At 38.1% G+C, this 14,022-nt stretch overlaps 1 protein-coding gene across 2 annotated transcripts; it reads left to right on the forward strand.

Moving 5' to 3' along the window:
- The first annotated feature begins 563 nt into the window (after positions 1 to 563).
- cbln4 (cerebellin 4 precursor) lies at positions 564 to 6,348 on the forward strand. Of its 2 annotated transcripts, XM_005740966.1 has the most exons (4): positions 564 to 745; positions 868 to 1,263; positions 2,553 to 2,669; positions 5,721 to 6,348. In XM_005740966.1, exons 2-4 carry the CDS (start codon positions 997 to 999, stop codon positions 5,916 to 5,918), a joined length of 582 nt encoding a protein of 193 aa, XP_005741023.1. In that variant the 5' UTR covers positions 564 to 745; positions 868 to 996; the 3' UTR covers positions 5,919 to 6,348. The 2 variants fall into 2 exon arrangements, with proteins under 2 accessions (XP_005741023.1, XP_013768349.1); XM_013912895.1 differs by having other exon boundaries at positions 564 to 1,263.
- Positions 6,349 to 14,022: the final 7,674 nt, after the last annotated feature.

A 14,022-nucleotide genomic window follows, 5' to 3' on the forward strand; every position in this document is an offset into this window, starting at 1 on the left:
CCAGATCCAGAAATAAGTTGAATTTTTTTTAATATATTTGTTTATTTTTTTTTTAAAGCTGCAAGTAGTGAAGACAGTGCTGGATTCAAGAATGATAGCAACAACATAAAAGTCCCATCAATGACTTATGTGAAAGATCATAGTACCATGAGTCAAATTCAGCCCACCTGTGCAATGAGATTATGATGAGTCACCACATTACAGTGAAACCTGCAGCCGGAGTGGACAGGGAGATACCAGGGAAGTGAAACTCCTGCTTGGTGACAGATGCAGCGATGTACTTCCATCATAGAGTAATTTAAAACTGTGAAATCATCAGAAATATGTTTGGGGATAATTATTTAAGGAGTTTGTTTCTGGATCAGAGGAAAGTACCGGAGGAACTATCAATATATGTTCAGTGTCTGTTCAGTTTTCATCATTAATACGGTCATTTCTTGAATGTATACTTTGCTTTGTGGTTATTTAATGAGGAAATAGAGGAATGAAAGCTTTAGGGAATTTACGCAGCGACCGTTAATTATAACTTCTAGCACACGTGCGTGCGTAAAGTGGATGGCTGGGCGCGCACACAAGCAGCATATCACTGCGGAACAGATATTGTCAGACGCGTTATTTGGAGTGGGAGTGAAGGCTATGGACGATTTATCGACTGATCCCCTCACGCACTGGATGGTCTACTTTTTTCTGATCCACGAGCTTTTAATAAAGTCTACCTGAAAATGAGACGCATAGAAAACAATCGGTGATTTTCGTGTTTTTCAGGTTTTTTTGTGGGGGGGTTTCTTCAAAAGAAGATTTAGACTTTAAAGGGATTCTGCTTTTTTGTTTGTGTTTCACTTGGATATGGCACATCTTTGGATCCAGTAAGCGAATTTTACAGCGTCAGACGCGTCTGCAGCGGGGGAGAGCAGTGGAGGGACACGGAAACTTGTGTGGTGCAGGAGACGGTCTCTGAATCTGCGCTGCCACAGTTGTCACAGACAGAGAAGAGCCATGGTTACTTCACTCCTACTGATGCTCAGCTGGACTGTGATCTCTGAGGTTGTGAGAGCTCAGAATGACACGGAACCGATCGTCCTGGAGGGCAAATGTCTCGTGGTCTGCGACTCTAATCCGGCAACGGACTGGAAGGCTTCATCCTCTCCGCTCGGCATCTCGGTGCGCGCCGCCAACTCCAAGGTGGCTTTCTCTGCAGTCCGGAGCAACAACCACGAACCGTCGGAAATGAGCAACAAAACAAGAATAATCTACTTCGATCAGGTTAGGACCGTTTTTTGGTTTTTATTTTTATTTTTTAATGAACAACACTAATGACAAAAGTGGTTAAATATATATTAATAGCACTTTCAAAATCTTTCCTGTCTTTTTCATAAAATTTCCCTATGAACGAAGGTACTTGGGTCTATTGTTTTAGTACAAATATTTATCTTTAAGCCCAGTTTTGACTTTGACAGAACATGTTTGCAGCTTTAAGTATAGCTGCAGCTCAGTTTAGTTTGAAGCTGGTTTCTGGTGGCATCGGCTGGCATGTGGACACCGTCCAAGTGCACATAATCACACGCAAGCAGGCTTGAAAGTGACTGGATTATGTTTGAGGGCGGGCATCCTGCAGAGCCTGAACACGCACCCATCATTTTGCCTCAAGCTACCCCCGCCACGCACGCGCGCACTCGACTACGCGCGCCATCCACACATTCACCTACATAAATACACCCAAACAAATCAAGCAGCAGCGAAAACAACAAGAACTCGATTAGTCATGCATCGGTGGGCAGTGTAAGGTGTTTGTAACCATATCACACAACTGATCCTCTGCCCTCTCATTTACATGACATTACATAACGTGATCTTTTGGTGTCATACTGCACTACCAGAGATATGATTGGTGTGGATCATGCATGCTGTTGCCATGAAAGCAACCCATGTCAAAGGTCCTGGCTGAGTCTTAACAGGTGGAATTCAAGTGTATGAGATTCTGCAGGAGCCTTTCATGCCTACAGCGATAACCCAGTCAAGTTCACATTCCATATTATTTTAAATATTCTATGTTTATATGACCGTAGGATGAAAATATCTCCTTCATATACCAGTGTGCTCATTTTGAATTGTTTTTAACATACAGAAGTAGCCAATGTTATTTCTACTGTTTGTATCATATTAGAAATAGTTTCTCAGTCACTTTAAACCTGAACAAAAGAAATTCTCTTGTTTTTGTTGCTGCAAAGTGGAATTAATCTATAAAATCTGTTGTTGGGTTCCGGCTATCATCTAGTTTACGCATCACTTGTTTTTTTGTGGAGTTGGAAATTCACTTGCTAGGTTTAGGTCTCTCGAGAAGGAAGCCTGAATTAAATGTTTTTTGAAGTGTGTCACACTCACTTTGTGTCTGATCAGGAAAGCGACCTGGTAGCCACAACAGGGAAGTGTGCTTGGCTGATGTCCTATTTAAATATTTAATCCCAAAGCCCATTTGAAATTAAAACCTTTATTGAAGTGCTGAGTATATAAACACCTTTGTCACATTCTTTGTTTCCTCCCTCCTTTCACAGGTTCTTGTGAATATAGGAAACTACTTCACATTTGAATCAGTATTTCTGTCCCCGAGGAAAGGAGTCTACAGTTTTAACTTCCACGTGATTAAAGTGTACCAGAGCCAAACCATACAGGTATCACTTTATGTTCATTTTACACATCTGTGCAGTTGACTCAATTGTAAAACCCCATTTCAGTGTCTGGCTGGGACAAAATATCTTTCTCTGGGACAATAAAGAAATTATTTGCGCAGGGAAGAACACCTTACTTCTGGAAAAGGGAAAACAATGAATTGCATTATTATTCCAATTTATTATTCGGACACTACCACTGACTCCAAATCCCATCACACAAAATCTCAATAGAAAAGCACTGGCACCAACTAATACTACGAACAACTACTAATGAAGGCAAGGTGGACCTAAAATTCATTTTAAGATAATTATTTCTATTTACTTATTTATTTAATAGATTTTTGCATGTAATCTGCAATAGAAAACATTCAGCGACATTTGAAAAAAAAAATGCTGTCTCACTATCAAAACCTCATTGATTGGATTAATTGTTTTATTCCATGAATCACCACCACCACATTTCCACACCCACACACATTAAACAAAAAGCACAAACACCTCATACTGATATGACTTGAAAAAATGTGTTAGGTTAAAGGTTTGAATAAACCTGCTCGATGCCAAGGTTATATTTTCAGTGACTAACTAACAAGAATTTCATTTGAATTTAAAATGACCATGTTGAAATATAATGGCTTAAAATACAATTACCTCTGCAAATATTTAATTGTACAAATGCCAAAGTTCATCCGCCTTGAAAAGAATATTAAGTAGCTAAAGTGAAAAAAAAAATGAACTAGGAAGGTAACACACAGTAGTTGGTGATATGCATCATTGCTGCTCTTGGTTTTCTCAGATACACGTGCTACATTCCCATGTCAGTGCATTTGTTTCACTAGTATCATGAGCCTTTGTATTGCCTCAGTTTGAAGCTTCTTAATAAGTAATTTGCTGTCAAATTCTGATTTTAGGTTAATCTGGATCACACTATCTCACCTAGTGATTCCTCCATTAAAGTATTATGATGAAGATGATTTTATGGGAGAGATTTTATCCCCATCAGCACACATGATTTTCTTTGGTGCGATAACAATTTTTTGGAGGATTCTGATAGGCAAAATTCATGTGTCTATGAGCACATCTGTAACCAATTTGCTTGATGTTCCTTTGCCCCCAGCGATGCTGCTTAGAACAGAAAACAGGAAACTAGTGCAGCATTTCTTCCCCCTTACAATTTTGGTTGTTTGAGAGTTAGTAACACCCGAGTTTGCATTACTGGCAAGCCAGCGTTCTTGTAAAAGCAAAAGAAAAATTAATGTTGCTAAAAGTTTTGTTTTTCTAATTTGAACATTTTTAATGTTTTACTCCTTTATTTCATTACTTTGAAGAGTAATTGTCTCTTTTTGAGTTTTGGTGGGGTATTTGATACCTTTTACTTTTTCAATAGAGCACTACAGAGAATTTTCCTTATATAAAGTGCTTTGCCAGTTGTCAGTGTATGGATGAGTAGTAACGTATCTTCTCTCAGAGCCTGTAGACTGCTTTTATGTCAGAACAATATGATGTTAATTCAGGCTCTCTGATGCCTCATTTAATAAGTCTTCCACTCCAATAAAGTGACAACAGTGAGCAACAATAGCAAATGTTACCTTGGAAATGAAGTCTACTAATCATCAACTAGCGCAAAACAGACTCAACTAAATTGTAGCTAGCAGACTGTAGCGTCCTTGCTTATTGAAACTGTTGCTTGAAAACTTCCTCACGAAATAACGAACTAGCGTTTACATTTAAGTAGAAACGCTAGTTGGCTAGCTTCTAAAATGATCTCGTCACTTAACAAATTAGTATTTTAATCAGGTTCACTTATACATTATATCAAAGCTGTGCAATATTACGTTGACGCAAAGTACAGATAAGCTATACAGATAAAAGTATTGGACCAGACCTCTTAATAGTGTTTTCACTGCCATTGTCACAAGTGTATACAATCAAACGCATAGCCGTGCAGTCTGCCTTTACAAACATTTGCCAAAGAATGAGTCGTTCTACAGAATTCACTGAATTTGAATACTGCGATAGGATGCCGCTGTGGAAAAAGGTAAGTTTGTGAAAAAATTTCCCTCCAAGATATTCCACAATCATCTTTAAGTGGCATTATTAAAAAGTGGAAGCATTTAGGAATCACAACAAACCATTTAAATGACTGAGTTATAATGGTGCCTAAAAGCCACCAACACACTGACTCAGTAACTGCAGAGTTTCAAACCTCGTCTGGCATTAAAATCTGCTGGGCATCCGTGGGGCATCTTTCTTCGCCTTTAGACAATAATTCTGATGGCAAAAGAGCCAAACGGGACAGCCAAAAGGGAAAAAAAAAAAAAATCTGCTGGGAGCTTTGTGGTATGGGTTTCCAGGGCTGAGCCGCTCCTGTAGGTGTAATGTGTAGGTAGCCCTCTAATCTCACTAATCAGCATATATCTGCCATAATTAGCATCTTCATATTTAAAGACGATTGACCACAGACAATCAATGACATTCAGTGGCATTGAGTGATAATTGGTGAAAGAACTGCTGTCAGTGCAAAGCAGACCAGTCCCAAGCTAAACTCTAGAAGAAAGTCAGCTTTTAAATAAAGTTAACTTTATTTAACTTTGCAACAGTTCCTTGATGGTTGCAGCAACTACCATTAACACAAAAATGATAGTACTGATTGACACATGACGAGGTGCTAAAAACATTAGAGGATAAAGCGATCCAAAAGGCAAAGTGCTCCTAAAGTCAATTTTGCACTGTTTGTTAGCCACTGTAGCTACCTTATAAAACACATGCAGATATAATATCGTGTACATCTCAATGTTGCCTTTAAAAAATATTCACTGCTGCAAAAGGGGTAAAAAAAAAAAGGAGAAAAGACTTTATATTCCTCCCTCTTCCACTCTGTACACAGTAAGTGCACTTAAGTGTTTGTATAGTGGGTTTAACATTACCGTCTCCATGTAAGAGGTCAAGTGACATAATTACAAATAAGAAATAAACTATGCTGACCCACATCTTAGATTCCGTTTTTCCTGCTGTACTCTTGCTAATTGTTACTTCTGTTGGATCATCCAGGTGAACTTGATGTTGAATGGGAAACCAGTCATCTCTGCCTTTGCGGGTGACAAAGATGTAACTCGCGAGGCAGCCACTAATGGAGTTCTGCTCTATCTTGAAAAAGAGGACAAAGTCTACCTAAAGCTGGAGAAAGGAAACCTAGTTGGTGGATGGCAATACTCAACATTTTCTGGCTTTCTTGTGTTTCCTCTGTAAAAAAGAAAAAAACAAAAGAAAAAAGAAAAAAAAAGAAAAGAAGATTGTAAGCTTACTGACTTCTTCATAATGTGTTGTCACAGTATAATCAAAACATTGCTGCTGCATCAGTTGGATCTTGCCAAAATGTTGAAAAATGATAGATGGAAATGGATCCCAACATAGAGAGGAAAATAAGACTTTGGAAATGGTTCACGTTCGCTGGAAGTGCTGTGTCCCCGTCCAGATGAAAGAAAGACTTGAAATGTTCCCGATCGCTACTGTATGTTCCTGTCACTCAAGCAGCCTCAGAGAGGAACACTAAAACATCTCAAAAGTACTTTTCAGACTTTCACTTGTCGGAATATGTTTAGCATACTGATGTTTTTTCCCATGACAGCGGTTGCATTCAAAGACATCTGCCTTTTGAGAGTAAACCGTATGCCTGTTACCTGTGTAGCTTGTCATCAACCAAGTATTTGTATTGCTAAGTAATGGGGAATGTCTTTTCTGGACCTAATTGTTCCAGGATACGTGAGGGATAGCAGTAATGTAGGTCACCGATTGCCTAAAACAATGCTATTGGAAATTCCTTAATCAAACAAAGTAATTTAAAATTGATTTAAAAATTGCTGAAGTGGCCACAAGCCACATCACCTCGCAGGCTTAACCTTCAGAATTTTACTAAGCGAGGCCCACGAACACAGAAAATTACCACAAAGGGCTTTAAATTACCATGAAGAGAAAAAGATCAAATGATCCACAAAGACATGCAGCTAAACCACAGTAGCACAAAAAGATACAAAATGAGCACAAAACATACAAATAAACAAAAACAAACTGATTGAAAGGACACACAAAGAAAATGTGAGGAGTCTGCTTTCAGTCGGATCTCATTCCTGGCACATTGACGCTCAAGTTGTGAGATAAGTACAGGGTGTCCTTTGGTGTAGTGACGCATCAGGTCACAGGGGCTTGTTTAAAAGTGAAACCATGATGTTTTTCTATACCTAACTGAGTTTTGGTAGCTAAACTCAATCGATCAACAAACGAAAACAGAATAAAACACATTTGTCAGGGAAATATGATTCATGCCAACTGTTTTAATAGGACACTTTCTTCTCCGTGTTCAGTTACGCCGGGCAGTCAGACTTATTTCAGGTAGGAATTTGGCTTTCAACCACAATGAAAGCAAGACAAATCTAATAAAACAATTCTTTTGCATTAATCTTTTTGCTGTGAAGCTCTCCTTTTGTTTGGTGGTATTTTGCTTTTGACCCTCTGTAGAAGCCAAAAGTTTCGTGCTGTTTATTTCAGCACAAGCTTAAATTAAGAAACGAGAGCTTTTAGTCAACAATAGGAAGAAGTAAAAGTCCTTAAAGGTTTCTTTAGGTGAGTCAGCAGAAGGACCATTAATGATTGCTTTCAGCTGCTTTTGTCTCCAAGGCTCTCTCAACCAATCTGCTTTCAGCAGTGTGCAGCCGAGGTGGCGGTTGATTGCTCCAGCTTTCCATCACTCTTCCTGTGATTACCGCGCAGATCTCAGAAGGCGCAGAAATCCTCTGCTGCCTGGGCCTTTTGTTGTGCCCTGTGTGTAACTTCTTATATCTTGTGATGGAAGCTTCTGGCCGGTTGCCTTTACAAGAAAGGCTTTATGGTCAAAAACACTCCCTATTCTGTCCTGTACGAGATCCTGGTATCCCGAACCAACTCTATGCCTTTATTTTTTGTCTTTTATTTGAATTTTAAATAAAGGACTATTTTTTTAAGTAAATGCATGATGTTTGTTAAGTTGACCATGCTAAATAGTCAAGATAACATAATAGCATAATCAAGCAGTACAGTTTTGCCTCATCCAATGCGTCAAGGCACCACTGCTAACCCAGAGTTAATGGAGAACCAAAGCAGAGCAAAAAGCAAGAAAGATGGTAGACTTAACTATGTCAGGTGGCCAGAAGCATGACTTTAAATGAGGACTAGTGCTGCGCTCGATTTGCTTAATTGTTTAATTAACTGGCAACTGTGTGCCAAAAAGCTCACGAAATCAACTACGATGACGGCATAGGTCAGTGTTATGTTTACAGTGTGTTTGTTTTTCTGCCCAGAGGGCAAAAAAGAAAATAAGAAAAAAATAGAAAAAAAAAGAAAAAAAAAGAAATTAGATACTGCAGTAAGGGAAAGATTATGGCTTTGGTCAAATGTGAATAAAGTACATCGTGCTTCATGTCTCTGTTGCCTTTTTTCTATAGTGAACAAAGACCATAATCTCTCCCTGACCTTAACCAAATGCTGAGTGCCTCCACACAACCATGGAAAGTGTTAAGAATGAATCGGTGGCGACTGCAGATATTGTACTGTAAGAGCGCATAGTACTCGAAAACAAATATGTTTCTGAACCTGCAGATAATTGGATTTGTGTTAAAATGCACTCGTTCAAAATTCAAAGCGTAAAAAACAAAATTCCTACATGTGCTCTCCTAATAGATCTTACACAAGTCAACTGGTTTATGGACCTTAATAAAGTTTAATGGGCATCTGAGAACCTTAATTAGTTAACATGCTGATAATAAACAGATTCCTGTCACAGTCTGTGAGCATAAGTCGTTTCCATTGGGTGGCCTGGGATAACTGATGAATTAATAAACTCCTTAATTGTTACTCCAGCTCAATGTGCACTTACAGTATATAATGGTTCCCCTCTTCATCTCTACAGTAGTTACAGCCCTTGCTGCAGTGTGTGCTGCTGGTGCAGTGTGCATCTGCGCTGTTAAAAATCAACCCTAGGAGAGCCTATTTCCATCATTATTTCGTCCTGAAATGAAAAGCTACACCCTCATCAGCTTAAGCCTCTCTGAAGTGTTCTAGATGTCCACTTTCACTCTTCGAGCGTACGTTTCTGCCTGTTGGTTGTTCACGTATTATTTGTCAGTGATTGATAACTTTCCCTTGGCATCACTGTCACATTTTGTAACCAGAAAGGGAACATTGAAGAGGACAATTTTTGATCTTTCAGTTAAAGCTAAGAATGAAATAAAAAAAATGTTCAACACAACAAGGCTCCTGAAAATTGACAGTTACAGTTGTGTAACTGCCATGCCGACAGTTGCACAAGAAAATAATGCCGAAATTAATACTGCAAATATATTCACCGAGAGAGTTCTGTTTAAAAGTTTTTTAAAAGTGCAAGACTGGCAGCATTTATTAAATTCCACTATGTATATTTATTTTGCTGAATTGAAATGATATTTCTGGTGTCTAAATTACATTTGTGTTTGCTCACATTGGTGGAATCATAATGACTGTGGAAGCTGGACTGTGCCCCTGAAATGCTTAAAGCATCAGTTGGTGATAATTTTACTCCTTAATTTTGTATTTGAACATATAAATGTAAATCTATGTGTTCAAAAGTTTTATCCTGATCATCTTTTTTTTAATCAATGTATTAATTGTATACATTAATGTATAATTAATGTATTGACGAATCTGCCGTTAAATAACAAATAAAAATTGTGGGTTTTTTTAAAAGACGTAGCATTATTACGTTTTAGTTTTCTCAAAAAAACTGGAAAAATCTGAGTTTATGCTGCTGTTGCTTGTGATGGAGTTCTGCTTTAAGAAGTCCAAATCTATGGATGCGATGGAAACACACAGAAGATAAGAACAGTAATAGCACTCACTGTGTATAAAAGATGTGATATTGCCAATTTGTTTGTGAAGTGGGAAGATGAGCGGGTCACGTTTACAATTTTTACTTCTGGAAACCTGACGTAATTGCGCTGACAGAGAAACTAAGGCACTCTGTGTGCTCATAGGCATATGATTTATCATAATGTAAAAAATATAAAACTTCCTGTTGTATTCATATGACTTGAAACTAATGAGCCCATAAACCCATCAGGAAGGTGGACAGTGGCAGTGAGAGCTCTTTGCCATAGATTTCTATACAACCTGGTTGTTCTTTTGCAGTGACAAGAATCACCCCTATCTCACCGTTACAAAGGATGCAGGCTTAAGATACAACTACACTGGTTTCACTTTTCAACCATGAGTTATGTCCATCATTTATAAACAGTATATGTGAAATAAGTATAAAAGAAACCTCATGTCAATTTTGGATAAGCTTTTAACATCTGTCCACAGAGTCACAAAGGAAATTGAGCTTATCCCAGCTGTTGAGCTGTTGCTAGTGAGAGGCAGGGTACACCACGAACAGGTCACCACTCTACAGCCAATTGAAAATAACCGAAGTTATTCTGAATTTCCTCACAGTCTTTGGCCTGTGAGAGGAAGCCAGAGGTCCAGCAAAGAACCCTAACAGGCGCAGGTAGAACTTGCAAACTCCAGAAAAGCCCCAGACCATGTTCAATCCCAGGACTTTCCTGCTATAAGGTAACACTGCTAACCACCACACCACCATGCTGCTCACACAATAATGAATAAAAAACTGCACACATTACATTTCTGAAATTTCATGAATTTTCATCTAACATGTGCCAGACTGTACTCATTCTCATATGACCCATTAGATTCTGAATTCCCATTCCCATGAAAATTTTCACCATCTCCATCTTGATATTTTTTTAAGGAGTGGGTTTAACTGTGAAAACTGCATACTTATTGGTTAACGACTTGTCAGTCACACTGGTGGCCATTAAACATGAATGCAGGGTTAAAGAACTTTTTCCCTGGCTACACGTAAAACCACAAAGCTAAATCCATCCTTACTTTTACAAAACTAAACTATCTCAGTATATTTAAGTACATTCCATAGATGGTATAATATATAAGTAACGAAAAAGCAGTTGGATGTGTTGTGGTGGTTGGCATCTCACACACTGTGGTTGAAACTAATTTTGTGCCATCTGAAAACTTGAAGGTCATGCTTTTTTTTCCAGGTAAGGCGGGCATGCTAATTTGTGCAGCTTGCATCAGGTCAGATTAGTAAATAGAAATCTCTCTTCATTCTTGTTGCTCTTCAGCAAAAATCGTTTTTCTTCTTATTAAAGGCGGACATTTATTTAGTATCTGCACAGAATTTTCTTGCATGATAAATGAAATTCATGTGTTTTTTTCACGTGTTTTGAAAGTATTTTACTTTGCTGTTTACCACAAACAGAGCAGTACTGCATTTTTTTGTTCATTCATTCTCAGCAGAAATAGGCTGTCATGTGAATGAATTGCTAGGTGATGATGACATTTTCTTCATCCTCTGAATCAAGAAAAGCAAAAATGTTGATTCATCTGTGGTTGCCTTTTCTATAGGTTGTAATGGCTTTTCCCTCTCAGAGCCAAATCACACAAAATATGATTAAAATATGATTTTATACATTTCAAAGAACTTAAAACGATGTGAGGTAGGCCAGGGTTATTCACTTCAATCAACGATGTGTAAAAGTTGAACTCAGGAAAATGTCCAAAATCAAAGAGGAATAAAGGAATATTCTAACTCAGGCTCTGTGGAAACTATTAGACTATCTCTGTATAGTCTAATAGTTTCCACATAGCTGTTTTTATAAAATGAAATTTTAGTTTTTTCCCTGTTTTATTGGATGGCAAATGCAGTGTGGCATTTAAAACACAAGGAATGGTGTAAACATGCTATGAAACAACCACAGGGGGGTTTAAAATTGTCATTTTTAAGCGATTCTCAAATGATGTGAACAACAGCCTATGAGAGGATGATATTTTGGAAATTAATGACACAGTAGAGACAAAATTTCTTTCAAGTGCAACTTCAGAGGGAACAGGCTGACCTGATGAATTAGACCAAAACAAAGAAGATTATATATCACCACTCCGAGATAACGCGCATATTCATTAAATAGCTCTAAGTCAGTAATCTGACATGAGTTACATTGTCAGCCAGTGTTGTTTGGTGCAGGAAAAACTGTGCAGCTATATCTCTATGAACAGCAAACTGTTTGAGTTAAAAGAAGATGTGCAAGTCGTGTCATTTGTAATTGTTATGTCGTATGAGTAATGGCCAAACACAGGTTTCAGTGGCCTTTTATCTAACGTGCATTTATTTGAAATTCAAGCGGTGGTAAACATGTTGAATCCTGCTCTCTAACGTTTGTGTTATGTGTGGAAACAATAATAATACCTTCTGTTAATGAATCTGATCCCAAAATCATTTGCAGAGAGATTATCTGCCACTGCAGCTTGATTTGTTTCCGACTGTGTTCAGGCTCTAGATTGACTGTTTACTAGATAATAAATATCCTGCCACAGAGTCAATTTTAGGTAAACTGCATATGTCTCGAATTACATGAATTTCATTAAACAGCAGACAGAAGGCCATCCTGAGAACTTTACACTCCAAATCCACTCCAAATGGTAATTTTATGTTTGTGTAGCTGTGGGACAAAACTGCTGCAGAAAAGAGGATTTAAGGAACACAAGTTGTTGCTTTGCTCAAAGCTATGGTGGCAGGTGTGCTGTGTTGAATTTCAAACCTAATTCTGACCTTTACCGGCATTTCAGAGGACAATATTGAGATGTGATTGAATATACTGTCTCTAAATAGTGTAGCACTTTAAGAAGATTGTTTTCAGCACTTGGGTTTAGATATGCAGAGCACTATTCACTTTGATTGTATCCATTGGGACACATAACCCCTGAACTGAATTATAACTCAGCATTAACCCGAGTAAAACAAAACACGAGCTTCTTCTAAACGTAAAAAAATCATCAGAGGTGTGAGAAAAACCTTTACAAAACAGTATTTTTCATAGTTTTTTTTTTCCAGTACGGGTCTCTTTTTATAGCTTCACACAATAACAAAGAACGGTGCACATTTTAAACATTTCTGTATGCTAGTCTAAGATTTCCTTCCTTATTGAGCATCAAAGTAAAGCAAAGTGCAGACATTGCAAAAGACCTTTAGTTCCTTCTTCTATACTGCCCAGCAGATTTTTCTTCTTTTACGTTCTACAAGCATTCAATTGACAGTTTGTTTAATGCTCCTCCTGGACACAGCTTTCACCAGGCATAGAAAACAATGTGTATGGCCTATAACAAGCAGCAGCTCATACTTGTTATGTGAGGAGTTTGGAGAGCATATGGGAAAACTGGCTCTTAATTTCTATTTTTACACCCATCTTAGCAGAAGAAAGCATAATTTTCAAATGGCTCAGTCATGGCCCAATTGCATTATTTTATTGATATACAAGTAGCAGTAAGAAAAGTCTACAAATATAGATTTTAGAATTGTGATAGCTACTCTGTCATGTGCTTTATTCAATTGGGACAGCAGTACATTTCTGAGACTAAGTGATATGTTCCCCGCATAAATGAAACATAGCATCTTGACCACTGAAAGTACTTTACATTGTAAGCTGCATCATCTGATTCACACCCTGATTCCTTCTGAACATTTTAAACACGATCCAACTTAGAGTCCCAGTCATGGAGCCGAAGAGGCGAGGACTCATGAAAAACCTTGAAGGCATAGGGATCTTCACTGGCTCCCCGTCAAATACCGTATCGTTTTTAAAATCCTTTTGTATACTCTCAAAATTCCAAATAACATGGCACCTAGTTACCTAACTGACCTCCTTGACTTGTATAGCCCTAAGAGAGCGCTTAGATCCTCTAACCAACTGCTATTAGTGCAACCTAGGCCTCGACTAAAGACCAGAGGAGACCGTGCTTTTGCTATCGCCACACCCAAACTTTGGAATAATCTTCCACCTGATCTCAGCATGTCAGAATCCATTAAATCGTTTAAATCATGCTTTAAAACCCACCTGTTCAATCTAGCCTTTGAAGCGAATTAGTTCGGACTTCCTGTATTCCATAACTGTAATTGTTACTGTAACTATTACTGTATTTTCTTTTCTTTGTCTATTGTTTTAATCCGCACTACGGCACTTGTGCGAAGCACTTTGATGTACTGTGGTCTTTTTAAATGTGCTATAGAAATACATTTTGATTGATTGATTGATTGATTGATTGATAGGAAGAACGTGCAATGTGTACACAGAAAGGCCTGGAAAAGACTGGACCCAGAACCTTCTTGTTGTAAGGCGACAGAGCCTAGGGCTGTACCACCGTGCCTCCCAAGTATGTTTTTAAAAACAAAGCACATTCAAATTTTATTTTACTTGACATACTCACACTGTGC

The sequence above is a fragment of the Pundamilia nyererei genome, unplaced genomic scaffold (assembly GCF_000239375.1).
Source record: "Pundamilia nyererei isolate P.nyererei 1_Seehausen unplaced genomic scaffold, PunNye1.0 scaffold00106, whole genome shotgun sequence".
Classification (NCBI taxonomy): domain Eukaryota; kingdom Metazoa; phylum Chordata; class Actinopteri; order Cichliformes; family Cichlidae; genus Pundamilia; species Pundamilia nyererei.

What these genes read in the sequence shown, in the direction of transcription:
- cbln4 (XM_013912895.1), top strand. Translation starts at nt 997, where the DNA reads ATGGTTACTTCACTCCTACTGATGCTCAGCTGGACTGTGATCTCTGAG. An exon ending in GAATAATCTACTTCGATCAG is followed by an intron (nt 1,264 to 2,552) that starts GTTAGGACCGTT and finishes CTCCTTTCACAG; the next exon opens with GTTCTTGTGAATATAGGAAA. An exon ending in ACCAGAGCCAAACCATACAG is followed by an intron (nt 2,670 to 5,720) that starts GTATCACTTTAT and finishes TGGATCATCCAG; the next exon opens with GTGAACTTGATGTTGAATGG.